The 22,019-nt window shown below is 39.7% G+C and overlaps 1 protein-coding gene across 2 annotated transcripts in view; it reads right to left on the reverse strand.

Annotated features, from left to right (window-relative positions):
• Positions 1-22,019, reverse strand: part of PRDM16 (PR/SET domain 16) — a 350,362-nt gene that overhangs the window by 209,668 nt on the left and 118,675 nt on the right. For both annotated transcript variants that reach the window (XM_030018556.1, XM_030018558.1), the window contains exon 2: positions 12,929-13,278. In XM_030018556.1, coding sequence (XP_029874416.1) covers positions 12,929-13,278 — 350 coding nt within the window. The remainder of the gene's footprint in view (positions 1-12,928; positions 13,279-22,019) is intronic.

Raw genomic sequence — 22,019 nt, forward strand, 5'->3', positions numbered from 1 at the left:
TGTTCCCTGTTTTAGTCCCTTGACCCCACAACTTCTCCCTTTATGTAATTTTTTTATCACCCAGAAACATTTCATTTCTCCCTGGGGTTTTTTTGTAGGTTTTTTTTTCCCCTTAATGCCCCTTTCTCCCAAAGCACAGCTTCAAGGATGTTTTTAGGGTTGGTCTTTGCCTGACCTTACGACAACATCAGTGATGACAATGAAAGCTGGAGACAGTATTTAGGGAGCACATGTGAGCCTGGCCAATTTGTACTGCATTTGCCTCGTAGTCCTCCGGTATCCAGAGCCATTGTATAAGAGGTATTAGAGAGAATATCCCTGCCTACTCCTGCTGCTATATCCATTTATGGACTGGATTCACACCATCCCAGTCCTCTCTGAACCTTCTGATCTACCTGTCTCCGCAGGTAGCGTGTTCTGGAATTCACTCTTCACTATATAAAGTAGTACTCGTTTATCTTTAATTTAAACACTTTTTCTACTAGTTCCATCAAACGCTCCTACTGCAAGTATTACATTATTTCTTAGATAGCAATTCCAAATTCCCTTCACCCACTGCATTTTAGGATTTTGTAAACTTCAACAGCATCTACTCTACTCTACACCTTCTCTCCAAACTCAGCAAATCCAGATTTTCTAGTTCTTCCTCCTAGAACAGTTGCTCAGTCCTCTTGGAAATTTCAGTTGCCCTCCCCTATTCTTTCTCCAGCTCTGCTCCACCTCTCCTCACACCAGAGCTGCAAGACAGAGGCACACCAAGGTCTATATAGCAGCATAATGATGTCCTCTGTCTTCTCCTCAACATCCTTCCTGGTAAGCCCAGTGTACTCGGGACCGTTTTTTGGCTGCCACTGCACACTGAGTTCAGAGATCTGTCAGCAGAGACTGCAAGCTCTCTTCCCTGCGTTCTGTCTGCCAGTTTGAAGTTCAGCATTGCACAGACACAGCTTCGATTATTCTTCCCTGAATCCACTAAATTACATGACCTTACATTTATCTAAATGGAAGTTAACCTGTGGTTGGTTTTGGCCATTCACTAAGTTTTGCAGGGTTATTGACATTTCAGTCAGCACCATCCTTGATGCTTAAGTTAGGTCTGTAAAATACTGCTAGTCCACTTAGCAATAACACTCAATTTCTGCTCGAAAGAGTAGAGACAACTCGACAAGAATCTGAACTTCCTGGCTTTTTTTTTTTTTAATCAAGCTTGTATGCTTATTAAAACCTAAGCACAGCTGCAGTGAACTATAAGAAATTAAGCTTCTTTCTGTCCATTTCCCAGGAAACTGGCCAAGAGCCAAAAATAATCTGTCCTGTTTAAACTAAGTATCTGCATTTTGCCTCAACAACTCTCCAGAAAGGCAGCCTTTTTATCTCCCTTCCACACTGCTGAAATTCATTTTGGAGACGATATAAGCACTTATGAATAGCAAAAGATACTTAACTTCTGAGAGTGGACATGTCTGTAAATCAGTACTTAGAATAGTTGGTATTTAAGAGATGAGATGCACACATCTTTTGTTTGAATGCAAGTAAATACACAACAAGGTGCAAGCTTCATAACAGTGCAGTACTTTTGCATTGTTAAGCTCTCTCAATAAGAGATTAAACACAACCATTGTTGAGAGCAAAAAAGACTGCATCAACTCTAAAAATCCTATGACTTCCATATTACTAGCTAAAAGACTGTGAAGGCACAAATATGGGTTAGCAACACGGGAAGATATAAAGAAACCACAGCCTGAACTTTCATCCAAATATCTAAATTAAATCAGAAGTCTTCCAAAGGTTTAGAAAAGTCTAGATGTTTCTGTTATAATCACAAGCCACTGCATTTCGAGGGCTTTTATTGCTCAGAAAGGAAAATACCAATTATCGCGGTAGGGTTTATTGGTATATACGGTCACAGGAAGATAGGAAGGTCTCATAGCCAAAATGCCAGGCTTGTTCAGTGAATAGGCTAAACTCCTCACAACCTTAAAATAATTTCAAAACATTAGTCTTTTATCTGCATTCAGTTTCTAAATATCTTGTGGTTGATGTTTGCCATCGGTTGACACTGCAATGTGAATTTCACAAGCTGGTTCTTTAGTACGTTTTTGCCCTGCTGCTCACTTGAATGCTTCCACACTCCCCCCACAACTGCGATTCCATCCTTTGCCTCTTCCCTCTCTTTCACCAAAAGTTGCAATATTCCAAAACGTTCAAATGTACTGAAAGTTCAAATAATCTACTGAAGCTGCAAAATCTGCTTGCATTGAATTTTCATATGTAGACATTCCTGCTGCTTGGCTGGACCCACCAGTCCCATTCCGCATGCACATCAGCATTACTGCACGCCTCGGCCAGAAGGAAGCGCCGTCGGGCAGGTTCCCAGCCTGCCTTTGTGCTTCGGCTGTGTTCCTTGACTGATGGTAGAAGATACACATGCAATAATATGGCACTAGTAATAACCACCACGACTGATATCAAAGGCTAAGTCACTGGAGCTGTATTTAATTCTTCCCTTGCAAAAGCTTTCAAGTCAACCCAATTAAAGTAATCCACCACAATGATTCAAGTTTTAGAGACAAGGATTTCCCCCCCCCCACCTCAACTGAGCAGCTTGTGATTTAACAGTAATGTTTCAAAGTTGTTAAACAACCCTTTCTTTCATTACATAAAAGATGAAGAAAGCTAAAAGGTACAAGCACTAAAAAGATATCTGATGTCTTACAGTATTAGGGGGGGAATTATCCAATTCCGCTAAAGCTAACAACAGCTGCCTGTGTTGTACAGAAAGGATATTCACCCAAACTACGGTTGACAACTCTCCCCTCCTTCAAGAGACAAATATTTATTCCCCTCCTCACAGCAAGTCCTTTGGACTATGGCTGTTGTCAGCTAAAAGTGAATCTTTTATTTCATCTCGGACTCTTTGACACTTGTCAAGTTCACTTCAAAAAAATTTCAGCTCTTGCAGCATTAAAATCATGCTCCCGATAAAATTTGTGCTGGTCTGCTGCACAAAAATACTTTTAGTACATACACACGTATTCCAGTTTTAAAAACTTGCTTTAAATCAATAAATTGGATTTAAATTTGCAAGAACCCCTCGTTAACAGTTCTGAAAAAGCTGGAGCCTGTCTCGTTGTGCGGCAGTTTTTCTGCATAGCCTGTACCCCCTCCCTGCACCTCCCGGGGACAGACTGGCCTACCACCATGGAGCCCTCCGTGTGACAGCCAGCAGAGCCAGGGGGAACTCGGTTACGGCTCAGACCTACCACTTTCTGACTTCAAGACAGGAGGTTTATCCAGTTCCCCACATCACTCTTCTTTTCCAAACATTTGGCTTTGGTGATTTCCCCCCCGCCCCTTCCCTTTCCCTTACTCCAAGTTTAAGGCAGTTCACCACTTACGGTCATTTACAGCTTACATCTCAGTAAATCCAGAAGGTGTCTGATGAAAAAGAGGGACTAGCCAAGCATCTTAATCCCCCTGTTCATTCATGCTCTCTGTAATGTTCTTTCAGGCCTCTGCTGAGAGACTAGGCTGAAATGAAGGCTGATAAATTAGTCTGGAGGGAAACAAGGCAGATTCTGCTTGTAAAAGGTCATTCCAACTTTGTTCTGGGTGAGGGTTTATCTTGACTGCAGCTGCGACAGACAATGGCCGGGGCCTAAACGGCAGAAATCCTAGCTCTGCTCATGAAATTACTGTGCTGATAAGGTAGAATGGACTTCAGTGAGATCTAAATGGGAAAAGGGAGGTGGGGGACAAGGGTGAAATGTAGGTATTTTTGAACATGATTGAACAGGGATGACACAATAAGATGTACAATTAAAGCAATGACTTGCCCAGGCATTATCTGAAAGTGAAGAAACCTACTCCTCGCTAATCAGATCAAAAGGAAGAAAATACCCACTTCTGTGTGCTGAACAAACTGCCTCAGTACAAATGCAGGCACGAGTGGGCTGAACGCTGCACTTTCTATACCGGAAAGGTTATGAAATACATTAAACACAAAGCTGATCCTTAAAGATGAGGGCTTCTGAACTACTGCACCATTTATGATACATTACATTGCTTCCCGAACACACTGGAGATTTACTTCACTAGCAACATGTTGCCAAGAGCAGCCTCGAGCCCCACTAAAGAGCATGCACGAGCAGGACATCTGGGTGAGAATACTCTTCGGCGAAAAGCACCTTCATTTTTTTAAGTACATTTTGTGCCTTTCTAGGGCAGAGAGAGTAAATGACGGCAAGTTCTGACGAACCGCTCTCTAGTCTGTGCTTCCTGATGTGTACACAGATTGACTTTCCTTGTGAGAGAGACGCCTCTCCTTTATTTACACATCCCACTTGAATGTGCATGTCTCTGATCAATGCAAACACATTAAATGGTCTCAGCATACTGTTACCAGTCTGGAACCCGATTACGCTAACCAGCTTCCACTCAGGCCTGTGCCTCAGATGACCTTGTTGTCTGTTTGCTTTCAGAGAGGACAGAGAGAACCACGAAATGAAGAGAGATGCAGAAATGAGTCAAGGTGGGTATTTTATACAGACGCTTCGCAAAGGGGCTGGCCTTAGTCACAACTTGAGAAACAAAGCACACAATTAGTAATAAAACTTCCAAAGACACCCCTATGCATGGAAATGCTCCTTCCACTCCGACTGGCCAATTCGCCACCTTGCCTGACCACTAGACCTCCTCCTGCAGATATGCTTCTTCCCTTAATGTTTCTAAATGTGACTCAAACTTAGCTTCACACCTTCCTTGGATAAACAGCCCAAGTTTTTCAAAGCTGTAAACTTTCAGTACAAGGACTGTCTCATTTCATACAGGTCCCAGTACTTTGCTGTGATGAAAAGCACAAAAAGAGGAAAGGATGAATAATTAAATGATATGTTAACAAGTGAAGAACAAAGACCCACCTATGTCCCACTGCTTCAGAAAGAGCGATAGACCCAACTTTTTATTTTCGCCTCTATATACAACAACATAACTCCCTTGCATTTCCAGAGCCAAATAAGAAGCAATCAAAAGGCCAAAATGTGTGAAGTGCTAAGTCCCACAAAGTAAGAGTTGCTACATTTAGCAGTTCTCCAATTCTGCGGTGCTGCTCCATGTTTGCTATAGGAAGAGGAGGACGGTGCCAAATTATGCAGAGAATGTCATTCCCCCTTTCTCCACAAGTAATTAACATAACATTTTACTCTCGAAAATTCACTGTTGTTACTTCTTGTATCATACAGTGTGAGGTAAAGAAATTTAACTTAAAACCTTCAGACTTCATGATTAAGCAGGAACTTCAATGAGGTTCACTGAAAGGTTTGCTAATGTCACAAACCTTTAGAGCCTAAACACAGCTTTAAGTATTTAAGCCTTGACTCAAAGTTGAGTAATGACTTTTGCTAATGTCTTAGCACAAGGTTACTGGAACTCAGGGGCTAGGGATAAGCTACACAGAAAAAGGATCCCGGAAAATAACTGCGTGAACACCTAAAACATTCAGTCGGCCAGGGTCCCTCGCGCAGCAAGGGACAGTACAATGAGGTGCGGGTAGCATACCTGTAAGTAGGAAAGGTGCAGAAGCTCAGACCTCGGCAGCCAGTCCCCAAGTTCCCTAGAGAACTTGGGTATGTTCCCGTATTGCTAGCTTACCCTGGATCCCTCGATGCCATACTATCATGTGTACATTACCTACTAGTAAGTAGCACAAGGACTGTCTTCTCAAACAGCACACACATCCCTGATTACCATGTAGAAGTAGCCCAAGACCTGCAAAGCAAGCTATTTTGCATTGCTTCCACCTTCTGAAATTGCAACTGAAAGAGTCCACAGAGTGATGCCTCCTTTAAAGTCCCATGTATATTTATGGTTTAACTCTAACTTATTGATCACTTCCTTTACAAAAGCCTACTGTGTTCCAAGGTTCCATCAGCCAGGCTTTTCTGGGAGCGGACAAAATAAAGGTTGGATTTCTATGTAGGTTAACATTCCAGAAGAAGAAGTAGTGCCCTGTATTCTGCAAGGCTTTTGACAACTAAAAGAGCTATTTTTCAAACCCTGTGGTCACCACTGAGCTTTTCGTGGGATTTTCTTTTCCTCCTTTTTTTCTTTTTCTTTTTTTTTTTTAAGTGTGGATGATAAAATACTGTTTCAGAAGCTGGTATTCATGGATGTCTCTCGAAGACGAAAAGAAAATATTTATTTCCTTTTTCTGCTTGTGAATCAGAATGTTCTATTTAAAGAAAGTGCCCTCTGCCGGATTGCTCATGAGTTATTACCCCTTATGGAAATAAAAGAGAAATATCAGGAGGTATTCTTAGTCATTCCCTTCCCCTGTCTCTTCTTTTTTTTCTTAATTCCTTATATACCCATGTTTTAGAGAAGTGCCTAAGATAGAGCAAGATATCTTGGCATTCTTGGGCCTAAAAAAGACTTACTCTTTTAACCCTGACATTGAAGCATTTGGTGAAATATCAAAAAATGGTACAAATTTCAGCCGCTTCACTTGGATGTCATAAGGTGCATTTTTCATTTTTATACAGGATTGATATTAATAAATTACCCCCCCCAATAGATTTAGTTGTAGAGAATGGGATTTTGCCTTTGATACAATAAGCAGTTCCCCTGCACCCCTCCCCACTTTTTCTTTTTTGCTTCTTTTTCTGAATCAAAAGCCAGTAACGTGCCTATTGGCATGTTTTTAATACCAGGCATAGGAAACAGTCTAACAATTGACAGCACCTGGAAGCTGACTCTTCCCCTTCCTCATGATGGTCTCCTAACACCAGAACAAAGGCCGTATACTGTGGAGAAAATTAAAGTTGATGTTCTCACCACAGTTGCTCTCTGGAAAGGGGACAGTATCTAGCACATACAAAGTTCAGCAACTTTACTGGCCAAAAATCACACAGTATTTAGAATATTTAGAGTTCAGTAAGTTCTTTTTCCTCCTTGAGATTTTTTTTTTTTTCTCACTTAAGTGCCAGGTTTCAGTCTAAAGCAAAAGTTTATCTGCAGTTTTATAATGCACGTATATATACGTTCTAATTCTGGATGCCTGTTAGCAACTACTAGTAGCTAAGGGCATATCTGGGAAGTCCCAGAGTGCTTTTACGTTCTATTTACCTTATGAACCCATAGATTCTTTCTTTTTCAGAATTATTCTAGCCAAACAAAACTCTGAGAAATTGTGAAGTAACCTTGCATGGGAAATGTCTTCGGCATAGGTAACGCGCTCCATCTAGGGAATGGCCATGCACACCATTCTTCAGCAATTTCCAAGACTGCTCATTCCCTGCAAGAGCATTAGATGTGGTTTTGAAAACAGCAATTCATAAGCTCTTTTTCCCTGAGCGATAGAAGCTGTTATAGTAACATTATTCTCAAGCCAAAGGGAAAGGCAGAGGCCAGAGAAAATGAATGAATCAGAAGACACATGAAGAAAAACTACAAGGAAATGTCATCACATCCTTTCAGTCTAAAAGTTGAAAGAACGTTAGCAAGAGATGAGTGCAAACACATTTTGGGATTTCTCTGCTCATTTAAAGGACTCATACTTCTTTTCACATCTTTTGTTAAGAAACAGGACAGACAAGAAAATGCTGCTTTAACAAACTGTATCAGCTTTTAAAGTGAAATGAGGGAATTTGGGCTCTATGTTCTTTTAATTGGGAAGCATGACAAAAGCATCAGTTAGAAAAATGCTTAGAGTCTCCTTCCTATTTTAATATTTTTAAGACTCAAGGAAATACAATATAATCGTCCTCTCAGCAATCAAGGCCAGTCATGTGAAGTAAATTTTCCTCGGCACTTACGAGTGTTTCTAAAAAACAAACAAACAAAATAAACAAAAAAGACCCCCACACCAAAATTAAAATATTCTATTTTGTGGGAACAGGGAGGTTGAACTGCTATGAATCACTGACACTATAAAGCATGTTCAAAAACCAGCAGTTTTCCACTGGCACAGATGTGAAGCCAAGAATGCCTGCTGCATCCTTAGCTGCCGGCTCTTATTTTTTCCACAGTTATTTGTCTTTCATGGGACAGCTTCTATCTTCACCCTGAAGTATTAAATGAAAGCACTTATTTTTCATATGTAAAGAAGCCGCCTGCCTCTTACACTTTAGTGTAAGAGAAGTCTCTTGTGTTCCAGCAAATAATCTCTTAAAATCTAAATTAAAATAAAGGAACTAATAACTATCTTTTATTAATGTTATTTACCCTGTGAAGCAAACTGAGCTAAAAGCATATCTGATTGCTTCCAAATTCCCTAGAATTCAGTTGCTAAATTTCCCTCCAGGATGTGATTCCCATTCTTCTCTCAATGAGCAAAATAAACAGTGCTATGATAAATATCATTATTTACTCAACAAAGTGATCAAAATCATTACGCGATTTTTATTTTTTTTTAGGTCCCAGAGGCAATAAAGTGAAAACATGCTGTGATTTATTTGGGGTACTCTGAATGGTATGTTCTGTGTCAGCAGGCAAGGAAGTAATAGGATCAGGAGAGCAAAGCAGAAATGCAATCACGTCACACTAAATAATCACAAGGCTTTTAGTTTGGGTGGTGCCTTTTAAGGAAAAAAAAGGTAGATAAACATGATCAGCACAGTAGTGTCAGGGAATGAGGCACAGAGGGAAAACACACAGCACACCATCCTATACAAGCACTTACTGAATCATCTCTGTGAGGGGGTGGGGGCCGGAAGGCCGACATATCTCATTTATTTTTATGAAATGAGCATGAATCACTCACTGCCATCCCATGTTAAAAAATCCCTTGAATAATAGGTGTGGCTTAATTTAAAGAATATTTTTAAAAACACGTTCCACAAAGCAAATGTTGGAGGAAAAACATATAAAGAAACAAGATAGTAAAGACTTGCGGCAGATAAAGTAGGACATGTATTCACCCAGTCTTAACCCAGTCCCTCCTGCCTGGCTGAAAGGAAAAACATCTATAATAAAAAAAATTACATATCTTTTTTTCAAGATATGGCAAGTAAGACACGGCGTTCTGTATTCCCTATGATGTTTTAGGCTATTAGGGGAAATAATGAGTAAAGCTGAAAGTTTCAGCAAATAGCATTCTTCTTCTACCTCCTGGAGCTAGATGTTTTACATCAGAGCCAGGTCTGGATCAAACGGTTTAGATGAAGAAAGAGCTGGCCCCTACCTCCAAACAGGAGCCTGTGCTTTTGAGGACTTTGAAGAAACACAGTTAACTGTTTTGTCTCATTTTAATTTTCACAGATCTGGTCTTATTGAAGTTTGAAAAGAGAAAGCTATTTCTGTGGTGTTAATGCCTTGGATAGAAAAGAGAGATCTGTTTTCAAATCAAAGCCTTTAATAGCACATTTTCTAGCCCCGCTAAAATGGATTTTTTTAATTACAGAAATTGGAAGAAACAGATCTTAATTGTGAAGTTCAAACTGAAGCATTTTAAAATTTGTATTGTATTTTAATATACTGAATTAGCATGCTTGAGCTTTAACTAAAAACATCCACAGAACAGCAATAAAAAAAAACGCCTTCCTACACACATACACATAAACAGTCCACTCCAACATCCTCCAGCACTGTTTCATCCTTTATGCTATCTACAGCGATTGGGGCCCATTACAGATGGGCACAAGTCCAAAGATATTAAGAAATTTGCATACTGACCATGTTCAGAAGCCAGATATGCATTTTTAAGCACAAAGATGCATCCTTTACAACAACATAAAAGAGTTTCTAGCAAAACTGAGATGTTGCTAATGAATGTCCACTTCAAAATGTGGTGTAAAGCACTCTTAGATATTACCACTTCTAGTGGCACTCTTAGTTCAGTCAAAGTCTGACAACAAGTTTCCTGTGATGAAGGGCAAGAACTTTTTGTGCAAAAGGCAGAAACACTATTAAAATTAAGGAACTGATGACTACTAAAACCAAATAAAAAAGTCCAGGTTTTCAGGATTTGAGCAGGTGGGGTGGAGTGTCCACAGAAGTAGCATTATCAAGAGTATAAACGATAGCAAATGAACTGAGAAATATGAATAGAGAAGAAGGTTGGGTGTGAAGAACAGATAGCTTTCCTGAAGTAAAAATACTAATATAACTAATAGAATAGACAAGTCAAGTATAGTTGTAATATCTCAATTAGCCAGCAGTAAGGAGTTATGTGTAAGAAGTCTTACAACAGCATTCAACTTTTAAGTCACTGCAAGTCAAAACTGCAAGTTACAGAGAAGTATTGTCAAAAAATAATGTCAAACTGCATAAGGAACACTTCTTATGGTACACTACAAAAACTACACTTGTTAGATTCATCACTAGTGTAAGAAACAACATGCAGAGGCAGAAGTCTAGGCAACAGAAAACTCCTCCCCTTTTCTTTTTTTCTCTTGCTGCCAATTGTCTGCCTACTCAATTTTATTAACAGAGGATGGAAACATATCCCAAGTTACAACTTCCTAGCACAAGTGACACCAAGTAAAGCAGCCTAGGATACCTCTTTAAGGCTTTTCCAACCTTGCACTCAAAGGAAACTGCTCAGAAACCAACAAACGATAGTATTTATTACATGAATTCCCATTTAGCACACAAAGGTATTCCTGTATGTTGTTCCGAAGTGAAATGATGAAGATACTGAGTGACTAAAAACGGGTTTCTGAACTGCCTTTAAACATACTGGGAAGTGGAAAACTTCAAGAGTTATCTGCAAGTACAAGCAAAGTCAAAAGAGATAGTGTCAGGGTGGGTCTAAGACAGTGTTTGAGGATATCTGATGGAGAACAAATAGTCCTTCCTTTCAGGTATGAAACGCACCTGCCAAATCAGAGAACAAAAGAACGCCGCTAAAATGTGAGAAGTACCCCAGAGAAAGAAAGTTTGTTCAACTACACTACAAAAATAAACAGTATCGCAAAGTCAACGTAGACTGAAGTTAATAGATACAGCTTTTATCAGGCCTGGTATTCAGTGCAGAATGGATATAGGGAACATTTCTTAAAAACATGAATGTAAATACAAACTTTTATCAGAAATATAAAACACAAGGACAAAGGTTTGCCAAGGTCATAGAAAAAAAGATTGGCATTACTCAAATTTGATCTGACTTCTAGCAGCCAAGGAGGATAGCACTTTGTTCCAAAAAACCCACTATTTTAAAAAACAAACAAACAAACAAATGCCACCTATAAATACTAAGTTCAGAAAAAATAATTCACCTTTCTGTAGGAGCCAGTTCCACATTGCAGCCTACAAATAATCAATATTGCATATTCCTAGAGGAAAATTGTGCTCAGTTTCAGAGACAACTTAAAGCGATCAGTACATTAGGTAATCTCAAGCTGCCTCATACCTATAGCTTCCCTGAAACAGACAAGTATTTCCAGTATATTAACAGTGATTGCCCCCCCCCCAAAACGTGTTTTGAACCTAATACAGTAATATTAAACAATCAAAACTCTCAGTTGAATTTCCCTTCTTTCTCTGCGTTAGGAGACAGAAAAAGGGAAACTCTCGACTCAGTCATTCAACCAAACTCCAATTTTAGCTCTTCAGACATCTCCTACTGCAGAACAACAAAACATGATTGAGTTTTGGTTTTATCGCAAGTGGTTTTTTGCTTTTTCCTGCACTTTGGACACATTAAAAAAGTAAACAAAAACATCCGGACATACTTCTTTGGACTTCAAACAATCTAACTGTTCTCTGATTTTGCAGACTTCACAATCACGAGTGTAAACATAATCAGACACAATTTAAAATGTTAATGCTTAAGTCTGGCCTTTTTGACCTCGTTTTCTAAGAAAATAGGGCTTCTGTGATTGCACTGTTGGCTTGCTCCCTTGGTAAGTCTTACTATTTTATCCCTTAGTTATTTCCCACCTCTGTACTCCAATAGCTTTTAAAACATGGCTTCACATCAGTTAGTGGCCGATGGAGAAAACAGGCCAAGTTATTGCTTCACGCAGGGGAAAAGGGAGGTAAAATTCAGCTTCCACATATTTTGAGGGACAGGGCTAGCCTATCAAACAGCATGTGAGAGTCCTAGCCAGCCAAATCTCCCTGAACCAGCTGCCCCAGATGCAGCCTCTTCCTCAAGACAAAAGACAGCAGATCCGATGCGCAGCAAGGGTATTGTAGTGCTGGGGTGGACATTAGGGCTACAACAGAGAAGCAATTATATATTATATAATGGACACTGGATGCACTGGGATAGGACTGTGGACACAGAGCATAAATCCTAGGCTACATTTCACTGTTCACAGAATCTAGTATAATTTATGATAATTCTCAGGGGTATAGGTATTTTCAAATCAAGAATATCGGAGCAGGAAGAGACTAAGATGATTTCTGGGACAAACCCAGAAAAGGAGGGAGAAAGACAGGAGTTCTGGGATAGTGCTGTTTTTCCTATTCCAGATTGTTTTTTGTTTAGCTCTTAGGGAAAAAATGACTTTCACATTTCTTTATCTTTGCTGCAGAACAAGAACTCAAGAACATCTAAGGTGTTAATGGGTACATGCTATTTTTCTATGCCCAGTTAATAACGCCTGCACAGCTAACATGGACTGGAAGTCAAAGGTAACACACCCAACTACAAAACATGATGCGACTAATCATATTTCTCCCATTGCGACAAGTTCTGAACACAATTTGAAAATGACAAGCACTTTAAGAAGTGACCCAACATCATTTAAAACCAACCTTCTAAAATGGTGCTAGAGGAGTATTTGTAGCCCAAGAAGCTATCTTAAAAAGGATTTCTGCTGCTTTTTAAATACTGCATGTAATCGGGGATGCAAAATAACGCAGGGAAATACGGCATTAGCAAAGTCACTACTTCTGTCCCCAGGCCAGTCAGGATTCAGTCTAGCTTTATGAACAGTTTGCAGAGAAGACAAATGAATGTGATTATCACATTCAACACGCTTACCTCCCATCCAAAGTTTGTTTCCTTTAATGTGCTCCTTTGTACTGTCATATAGGGTCCATATCTTTCCCCAACTTCAATCTTCTTTTTGGCCCAAATCCCTAGCCCTGCCCCTGGAATCGAAGATTCTCTGAGTTCAAAATCTGGTGGGATTGGAATGTCATCAGGAATGTAGACGGGAGCTTCATAAGGTGAGCCCTCCTTGGGAGTGAAGTCCTCACTGGTGGGAAAGGGTGATGGAGGTCCGACAGGAATGGGGGACATAATACTGTCCTCTGTTTCCTCCTCTGCACTTTCGCCAGCAAGGAGATCAGGGTCGGTCTCGTACATATTATTTACAATCTCGCTGTCACCTAAAAGGGGAAACAGCAGAACAAAACACACTGAAATACTCACGTGAACATTACTTAATCTCTTCTTGGGACAGTTTCATAAAGCCTAGTTCGCATGCTTTAAGGATAGAAGTAATGGCAGAAAAAAAGATAATCCTCACCTACAGAACTCAGGTAGGACTGAGGTAAGAATATTCATACTGGTTGCACAATATTCAGTGCTATTGAAGGATGAGATGAAAGCTACTTGCAGGCCTGTCATGTTATACTGGATCAGGGTTACTGTAGCGGTTGTCTTTCAATAACCGAAAGAGGGAAGAAAACACAGAAGAGGTGTTCGAGGCTCCCTGTAACCATTTATTGTTTTAACTGGCTCAGTGTATTTTGTGGAGGAAATAAAAGAGAAATTAAGGTAAAATCTGACTTAAGTTTGGCAAGAACTGTTTGCCTAGTACTTGGGTTTCTTGGGTTCAATGCGTCACACGACAGAAGCCATGGCTGATGTGACCTTCCAGCTACAGCTCAGCAACGTACCTTTTCAGGTGTAACAAAAGCATCGCTAGTTTGTAATGCTACTTTAAGACTAATATGTCCTACTTGCTTAAACAGCAAGCATTTTAAGCTACACTCTCAACCACAATACAGGTGTTGGTTCACTGAACTCCACAGGACGGGGATCTGGTTTGCAATACTGCTACAATGGTCAAAGAGAAAGCTAGGGAAAAGCTGTACACTTTCCTCTGCTCCACACAACATCTCATAAACTAGACAGAAACAGATTAACCCAAGTAGTATTATAATATTAGCCTTTAAAAAGAAACCCAAGCACTTAAAAACATGAGCCTAAAATGCTTATTTAATTTCATACTATTCAGGACGTAAGAGTTTCAGAGGCGAGTCACTATTTCTTTTTTCCTTTTTTAAAACAATGATTCCACAAAAGCATCAGCAGAACGGCAGCTGGTTTTCCTATGCCTCAATTTCTTCAGTTGTATAAGGTAGTAGAAAAAAACAAAACAAAACAAAAAAAAAAACCAAAAAAACACGTAAAGAGGTTTGAATGGGATGTATATAGAATAAAGGCAAAATTTTAAGTAGGAGGAGTTAACATTACTAGCCAGAATTGATAAATGCACCTAGTTAGAAATACCACGTCAAATCTTTCATGCTTAGCATCTTCAGCATAATTACAGCACCGTTGAGCTCAGTGCCTACAAAAGACTGGGAATCGAATTAGTCTGGAGGATAGGAAGGGAGCGTGTGTATGTGTGTGTTTGGGGAAAACAAACACCACACACACACACACACACACACAAAGTAAATACCCTTAATCCTGCAAGGATTTTTAAGCTTCATTTTCCAGCAACAAATTATTACACTTCAGAGAATTACAAGTCAATTCCATTATTAAACCTGTAACAACATGCATCCATTTTCTGGTTTGATATTGGCTTGTACAAGCTAAAAATATTCTTCAAACATCCCTTCCTCTTCCATCACTTGCCAAAAACAAATAATCTGGGACATGTTTACCAGAATGCACTGAAAGAAAACTACATAAGAAAAAAGTCTGTGAGCACAGGAGTTGACTAAGAAGTTTTCAGAAAAATACTTTTAACCAGAAAATGATAGTCTGCTGAATCCAAAATGCTTCATTCAGACACGCATTTCAGTGATTTCACGGCAGGGTTCTGCTTGCTGGGTGCAGTTCTGCTAAGAAACTGCCACATTTCCTCCAAATTCATTGATGGATCAACCAGAGAGGCCAATCTTCCAAGGTAGCCTTGCCATAAGGACTCTTACGGCTTCCTCCAGCTATCTTCTGCTATACAGATGGGATTCTACAAGTCCACCAGACTTGCAGTTCTAACAGAGACTTGGCCACATTTCCACATGAGGAGCCTGGACAACACAGCTGGAGCTCTGTTTTGACTCTCCCCCCTCTGTCACAGGGCCAGTAAATGCAGGGAATCATAGCTGAGCGGATGTCAGATCTCGGAACCCAAGAATACCTTTCATTTTTCTATTTTCAGAACCAAACACTCCAATCATTTCAAAATTAATTGTCCTCTTTCCTCCTTCATTTTCCTGACCACACAAAATTTTTAAATTTATCTTGCAATTACAAAATTACTATTTTTTTTAAATATTATTATTTTTTACAAAATTCCCCAAAGTCAGAAAACTCCGTTTTTTTGACCAACTTTCCCTTGGACTGGTATACAGTAAGGTTCCCACAGTCAAAATACATTCTGATGTACTTGTATTTGGAATATACTTATTCTTACGAAATGCAGTTATTATTGTGATACTAGTGCTGAAAGGTCCTATTCAGCCTGATTAACCAGCCCTGCTTAGAAGAGAGCTCCTTCTTCAAAGAACTTACAAAGAGATAGAAAGGGAAATGGTTTGTAGAGTCTTACAGGTGAGACACATATCTATAGAGAGAATAAACAGGTTGCTAACAGAGCTGGAAAATGAACCCCGGGTCTTAGCCGATCACCTTCATGAGGAAAGCATTCTCCTCCTCACTCCAGAGGTAGAACAGAAAGGAAAGAAGTCTGCAAGATTGCCATTACAGTTGCTGCCTGAAAAAGTACCTTCACCAGAACTTCCAACCTCACAAACACCTATATTAACTATGAATAGATGAGATTTTTTTTTCCCCGGTAAGTGGACAAACCCAGAGCACGGTAATTTGGAGAAGCATCGCCATAGTTTGCAATCCAAACACAGGCCTACAGTCACTGCTAACCAGGCTTCAGTTATAACAGAAGTGTTTCCAATCAGTCTCTCCTAGCTTGCTGGAAAGTCAAGAACTTGAGTTCTTTTTAAGCCTCCAAAAGTATGCTACACAATAGTACATTATTTCCATTTATGAAATATTGAAATTCTTTGGCTTTTTAAGGTTTGATGTTATAGGTTTATAATTGTGGCGATCATTCTGAAATATTCTTTGGGCAGCCAAAAGAAGCAGTTCAGGGGTGAACAGAAAAAAACATGCAAGCTGCTGTCTTAAAAACAAAACCAAAACCCACGTCACTAGTTTCTCTTATCCACTGCAGCATCTGCATGCTGACTATAAAACCTTGAGGACTGATTTCCTGAGCCAAGCTGGTCTGCTGCACTAGACAGCTCCTACGCAGCGATGCAGAGATGTATCGTCAACAAACCAACAGATTTGCAAGTAGATATGTCATTGACAGATTTTAAGGACAGCAAAGAGGATTTGTGCTAATTCTGTATGACCTGCATTACTTAGACCGCAGGGCTCCTCTGAATTATTTCCATCTTCGAGATCAAGAGGCAGTACACAGTTTATCTTTTAGGCTGAAAAAAAACCCCCTACTTTAAGATTTTCCAGCAGTGGCCAATAAGCCTTGGTACACAGCTCCACTGCACTACTACACTTTTGCCCAGTAGTGATTACTGTTAAAGGGCTTGTACAGCACCCCCCTCCCCACACACACAAAGCACACAGTTCGACAGCAAGTGCTAATGGGGGAATTATAAGCCCCTTTGTCTCCTCTCTCCCTGCCAAGCGGTCTGCCTCCTTTTTACCTTCCGCATTCAACATCTCTCCCTTTTCAATTTTTGAGGATGTCACCTCTTAACCTCTTGAATGAGCTACATAGGATAGAATATCTTTCACTGAAATGTGTGTTTTCAACCCTTTAAAGACTCCTGACTGAACCATCTGTGGTTTTTCAACAACTTTTTTGAACTATCTATATTAGAACTGGCTAGAGGATTCCAGGATCATTCAAGTGAGCGCTAAATCCAGAGAGAAATTTTCCAAAGGAGCTTCACTGAAGACAACAGACTTAATCTTTGGGATGCATTTACCTCTTCAGATTGTTAGTGCTAAACAGGGCCTTTTACAGATCTTACGATCTTTATCATACAAAGTATAATACTTTAACAACATACACTGTACTTAAGCGAACAGTTATTCAGGCATCATAAACCATTTAAACATAGAGTTATCAGAATTGGACTCTTATATTTCCTGTATCCGAAACATGATACACATATATATTTAGTTCCAACTTTCCAGTGCACAAATACCATTAATGAAATGTCCCTCTAACTAAAAATTAGCTTTTTCACTCTAATGGTTTGAGATTAAGAAGAAAGTAAGTTTCAGACATCTTCCCTGAAGGCTACTAGGAAACCAAAAAGTAATTACTATGTATCTTCCAAGTTTTGCCACATTAACTGGAGTACTTGTTAGCATATTAGAATACCTTATTTGAATTGAATGTGATGAACTAATGATATTCACATGCCTCATATCAAACTGAAGCAGCATCAGTATTACTTCCAAATATAGGGGGTTTAGCTGGCAAGAAAACTGTAGTTTTAACAGAAAGTTGGGTAAAATGTAAAAAGTAATATTCTAAAATACCACTCAGTAAGAAAATTATGATTCATTATGTAAAGCAAAAATGGTTCGCATGAAATTACAGTTAAAGTTAGTTGTAGCTATACCATAATAAATCCATAGCTATTAATCACAAATTAAACCTGAATTAACAAAAATACAAGTATTCCCATCAGCTAGTGCATCAGCTTTGCAGCATACAATTTCAGCCATTAACTGAAACTCAGAGTGGATTATTATTTCCTTCCAATTCTGTAGTTCACAGAGCAAAAAGGGATGTTTGTTAGTACGCAACTTTTTCAACACTAAACAAAAGACACCCTATCTGTTGAAAGGGAAAGCACCTCAAGGAATTGCAAACAGTGCTTACTTATGCACCAAAATATTATTCTAACAGGGAAGTCTCAGAGCAGAACTTCTAAAAGAGGCACAGTGAAATGCAGAATCAGATTTAATAGAGGGAATGGTGCAAAAGAAGTGGCAAGCAACCGAGATGGATGAATAAATTGACTTGGAGAAAGGCAAGCTTTGAGCAGGTGACCAGCACTGATCAAAAATTCAGCTGAGCTTTCCAGTTCTGATTCTGGAAATTCTACCCGATAGGAATAAAACTGGTACAGAGATGGTCTAATTCATTAATTTAATGTTAAGTAATTTTCACCGATCAGAAAGTTACGCAGAGACTGAACAACTGCTCCTGATCAAAAAAATGAGCGATACCCAAAGTAATTCTCAAGCACTCCCATCAAACAAGTGGTGATGATCTGGCAGCATCTTTCAGTAGGCCCCAGCATTTCATAACATGAACCCCTACTATGAAGAGTCAACAGAGCTATGGTAGGTAAAGATTCAGGGTAAATAAGCAGAGAACCAGGCCTTTGGACTCTCCCATACTAACAGAAATATATAATATTCAAGGGCCATTCTCTGGATGTGGCCAGTCTCACCATCTAGAGGTGTAAAGGCATCTCTGCTGACCAGGTCCTGCAAGAACACACTTCTGATGATGCCAAACATCAGTACGAACATGAAATAAGCTTGAGAAGCAAGTTACACAACCAGTTCTGAACATGCTAAAGAGAAAGGAAAAAAAAAAAAAGGGGGGGGGGGGGAACACAAGTCCCAAGCAGCCTGAAATATGTAAGAGATAGGAAGCTTAAAAGTGAAAACTGTAGACTCAGAGGGTAATAATGTTTGGGGATTTTTCCAAGAGGAGTCAATAGCTAAGCTACAACATTCATATGTAATGAAAACGGAGCTTTTTTTTTTTCATCCAAAAAGGAAAAAAAAGGGGGGGAGGGAAACAGATGAGGGGGGAAAGAAAAACACATTTGTCATACAATACAAGTAGTTGAAGTATTTTGGGAACAGATTTGCCATCTCTCAATTAAACATGAGGCAGCATGACTGTGCTTTCATTGCACAGTAGTTTCCACTATGATAACAAGTCCAACAACCGCCTCATTGTGGACCATGCAGAAATGAGAGGGACTCCCACAGTGCATATTAATGACTGACCTCTGATGTAATCGGGGGGGGGGGAACAGCACCCAACAAAAATTACAGTTTTCACTGCAGCATGGAAGACAGTTCTTGCTGCCAAACAGAAACCATCAGGGAAGAATAGCTGAAAAAGCACGGCTCAACTTAAGGTATACATACTACATCTCTTCTGTATCCTCAGAATACACCTTCTGTGTGAAAGTCACATCTCCTCCTCTATTTTTTTTTTTTTTTAATGCCTAATAAAGATTTTCCTGAGTTCATGCCTAAGAAACCTGGTGGCAGACTTTACTGAAGAAGAGGATTTTGATTCCTTTGCCAACATTTTTTTGCTGCAGCTTTTGAGAAATACAGAGAACTGTCTGCTACAGCTTACAAATGTTTCCTCTGCTAAAAAGTGCAACCCTCCTTACTCAAACATGTCACCAGAAACAAGCTTTCATAAGTATGATATACTCCATAATCCTGAAAATACTTGTGGTTGCTGTAAATGTTTTCTCTCCTAGTATTAGCAAGTCAAATTATTTTCTACTCTATGATTAGCCTCTTTTGCACTTAAGAAACAGGAATTCCAACTGAGTTGAAAAGCAAAACCAGGTTTATTGGAGCACGACCTGTGAAAATTTTCAAGTGATACAAGTAAAGTATAAAGACACCTCGCTACTGAACACTGTTAATTTAATTTCTTCTATGGGACAATCAGGGCAGTTCTGATTAAATTTTAATTTACTCTGAAGTTGAACCCACATCTGACTGACCTCGTATTTCAAGAGAAATCATGAAACACAGGTAATCTTTTCCTTCTGCCTTTTCAGTTGCTAAAATCAGTTATCAGGGACTGGCAACAGGCATGAAATGACAACGAAACAGAACATTTTCAGGTCACGATAGTTCTGGTACAAGAGGTAGCATCTGTGTGAGCAGAATCACCAAACAGGTATATCTATGCACATTGGGTTTGTCACCACAATCTAATATTTAGATCAACAGCTTTTACACAGTATTTATTAACAGCCAGGGCCGTCGGGAGAAAATCAGAGGCGTTCCTGTAACCTGTCACTCCTTTTGTCCGCTGCCAAGCAGAGCCGTTCGGTCAGAACGGGCACCTAGCCTGTATCTGCCCAGGAGCCGCAGGAGGCAGCGGGCGTTTGCACAGCACAGCTCCGTGTCTGCCCTTCCTATCGGCTGTACCTGCCTCGTCCAGAAAACATCACCGGGGCAAAACTCCCGGCAGCGTGCCTCCTGAGCCTGGCTCTAAAGTGGGAAGTCCTGCTGTGGAAGAGCTTCCAGAGATATCAGGTAGATTTCACTAAAACATACAGATGTGCTAGCAGATCTTCTCCACAGGTCATGTTTATTCCAGGGATTTTAGGCAAATTCAGCAGCTGGGGTTTAGTTTTGATTAGAGCTGAAGCATCTGCGACAAGTCCATCTACTCACACTACTTCTTCAGTACTGATTAAGCCTCCTTAATTTCTGGTAATCACATTGCTCACAGGCCTATAATCATTGCACTGCAGAATCTTCTAGATTGCCCTCACTGCATATTGTACCGTTCGTCAACCTCAGTGCTCCTCTCAGCGTTACTCTAGATGTAACACAACTGGTTTTAAAAAAAAAAAAAAAAAAAAAAAAAAAAAAAAAGCAGAGAACATCTTGTTGTTTAGGAACAATCTTCATTTCTACTGAGTTTCATCACAAATCAGCTGGCTGCTATTTGAGAGCTGTATGTGGGATGTGGCCATTCACTGATGACAACCATGCTGTCCTACATCTGCCCCTCTTCTAACGGCAAGTACTTCAATGCTCTGGAATGTCTGGTTATGTGAAAAGCAGTACAGAAATACAACTTGACCTTATTGTTATTGTCATGAAACTAAAATTAGTCCTCCAAAGCTCACTAGCAAAATTACTCAGTAAAAAGACCCATTGAAAGGTTGTTTCCACAGATAATCAGATATGGGCATAGGCTTAAAATCTGTGTGACACCAATGAGGTTCTTGCAACAATGAGAGTGATGCTTTAGTATTGGTGAGAGACCTCATGAATAATCTATTTAGCAGCTGTAATGAAAGAAAAAGAAAGTCTGATGTTAAAGGAAATGGTGGCAGAAGAGACAACGTGTTAGATTTCGGGTGGGGTTTTTGTAGGTTTTGTATTTGTTTTTTAATACGTTTATTAATATGATTATTATATAACATATAATTTTCCACTAAGGAAATCCTACTTATCTGAAACGACTAAGCATCTTCTACGCTCACAAACATTGCAAAGAGCATCTCCAGCTCCTTCACTAGGGACACTTACAGAGCACACCAGGAATGAATTTGTATTGGGCAACCAATGTCTGATCAGTAAGCACAATCTGCCTTGAATTTCACTGACCTTGAAATAAATATAAAACTGGGCCTGATCCTACATTCCTTCGGCACTCAGAACTCCCATCGAAAGCAATGGGAATATCAAGAGCAAAGAGAACACAGGACTGAGGCCGTAACACTTTTGTCATACTCCACGGCATTGTGCTGTTGGCTGACACAGGGTGACTTTCCAAGCTCAAATTTGGCAGACAGCTCCAGAACGGCATGTTCACAGAAAACACCTCATTTTTACTTGTGCATAAAATAACAGTGGGCTGAAGTCCACAATGCTGCCAGGTCAGAGGATGCTCTTGTCAAATTGGTCTATATTAACACAACGTATGTGTAAAAAACAGGCATTTTTATTTTCTAAACAACAAGGAGGAGAATTACAGGCACGCACTGAACTCATACTTTGCCTCAGAAGCTAACCTGGAATCTCAGGCCCAAGAAAAGAATTTGAGCAAAAGTGTAGAAAATACAAAGATGCATGCAGAATTGTGACTTTGTACCTA

This window comes from Aquila chrysaetos, chromosome 6 (genome assembly GCF_900496995.4).
Source record: "Aquila chrysaetos chrysaetos chromosome 6, bAquChr1.4, whole genome shotgun sequence".
Taxonomy (NCBI): Eukaryota; Metazoa; Chordata; class Aves; order Accipitriformes; family Accipitridae; genus Aquila; species Aquila chrysaetos.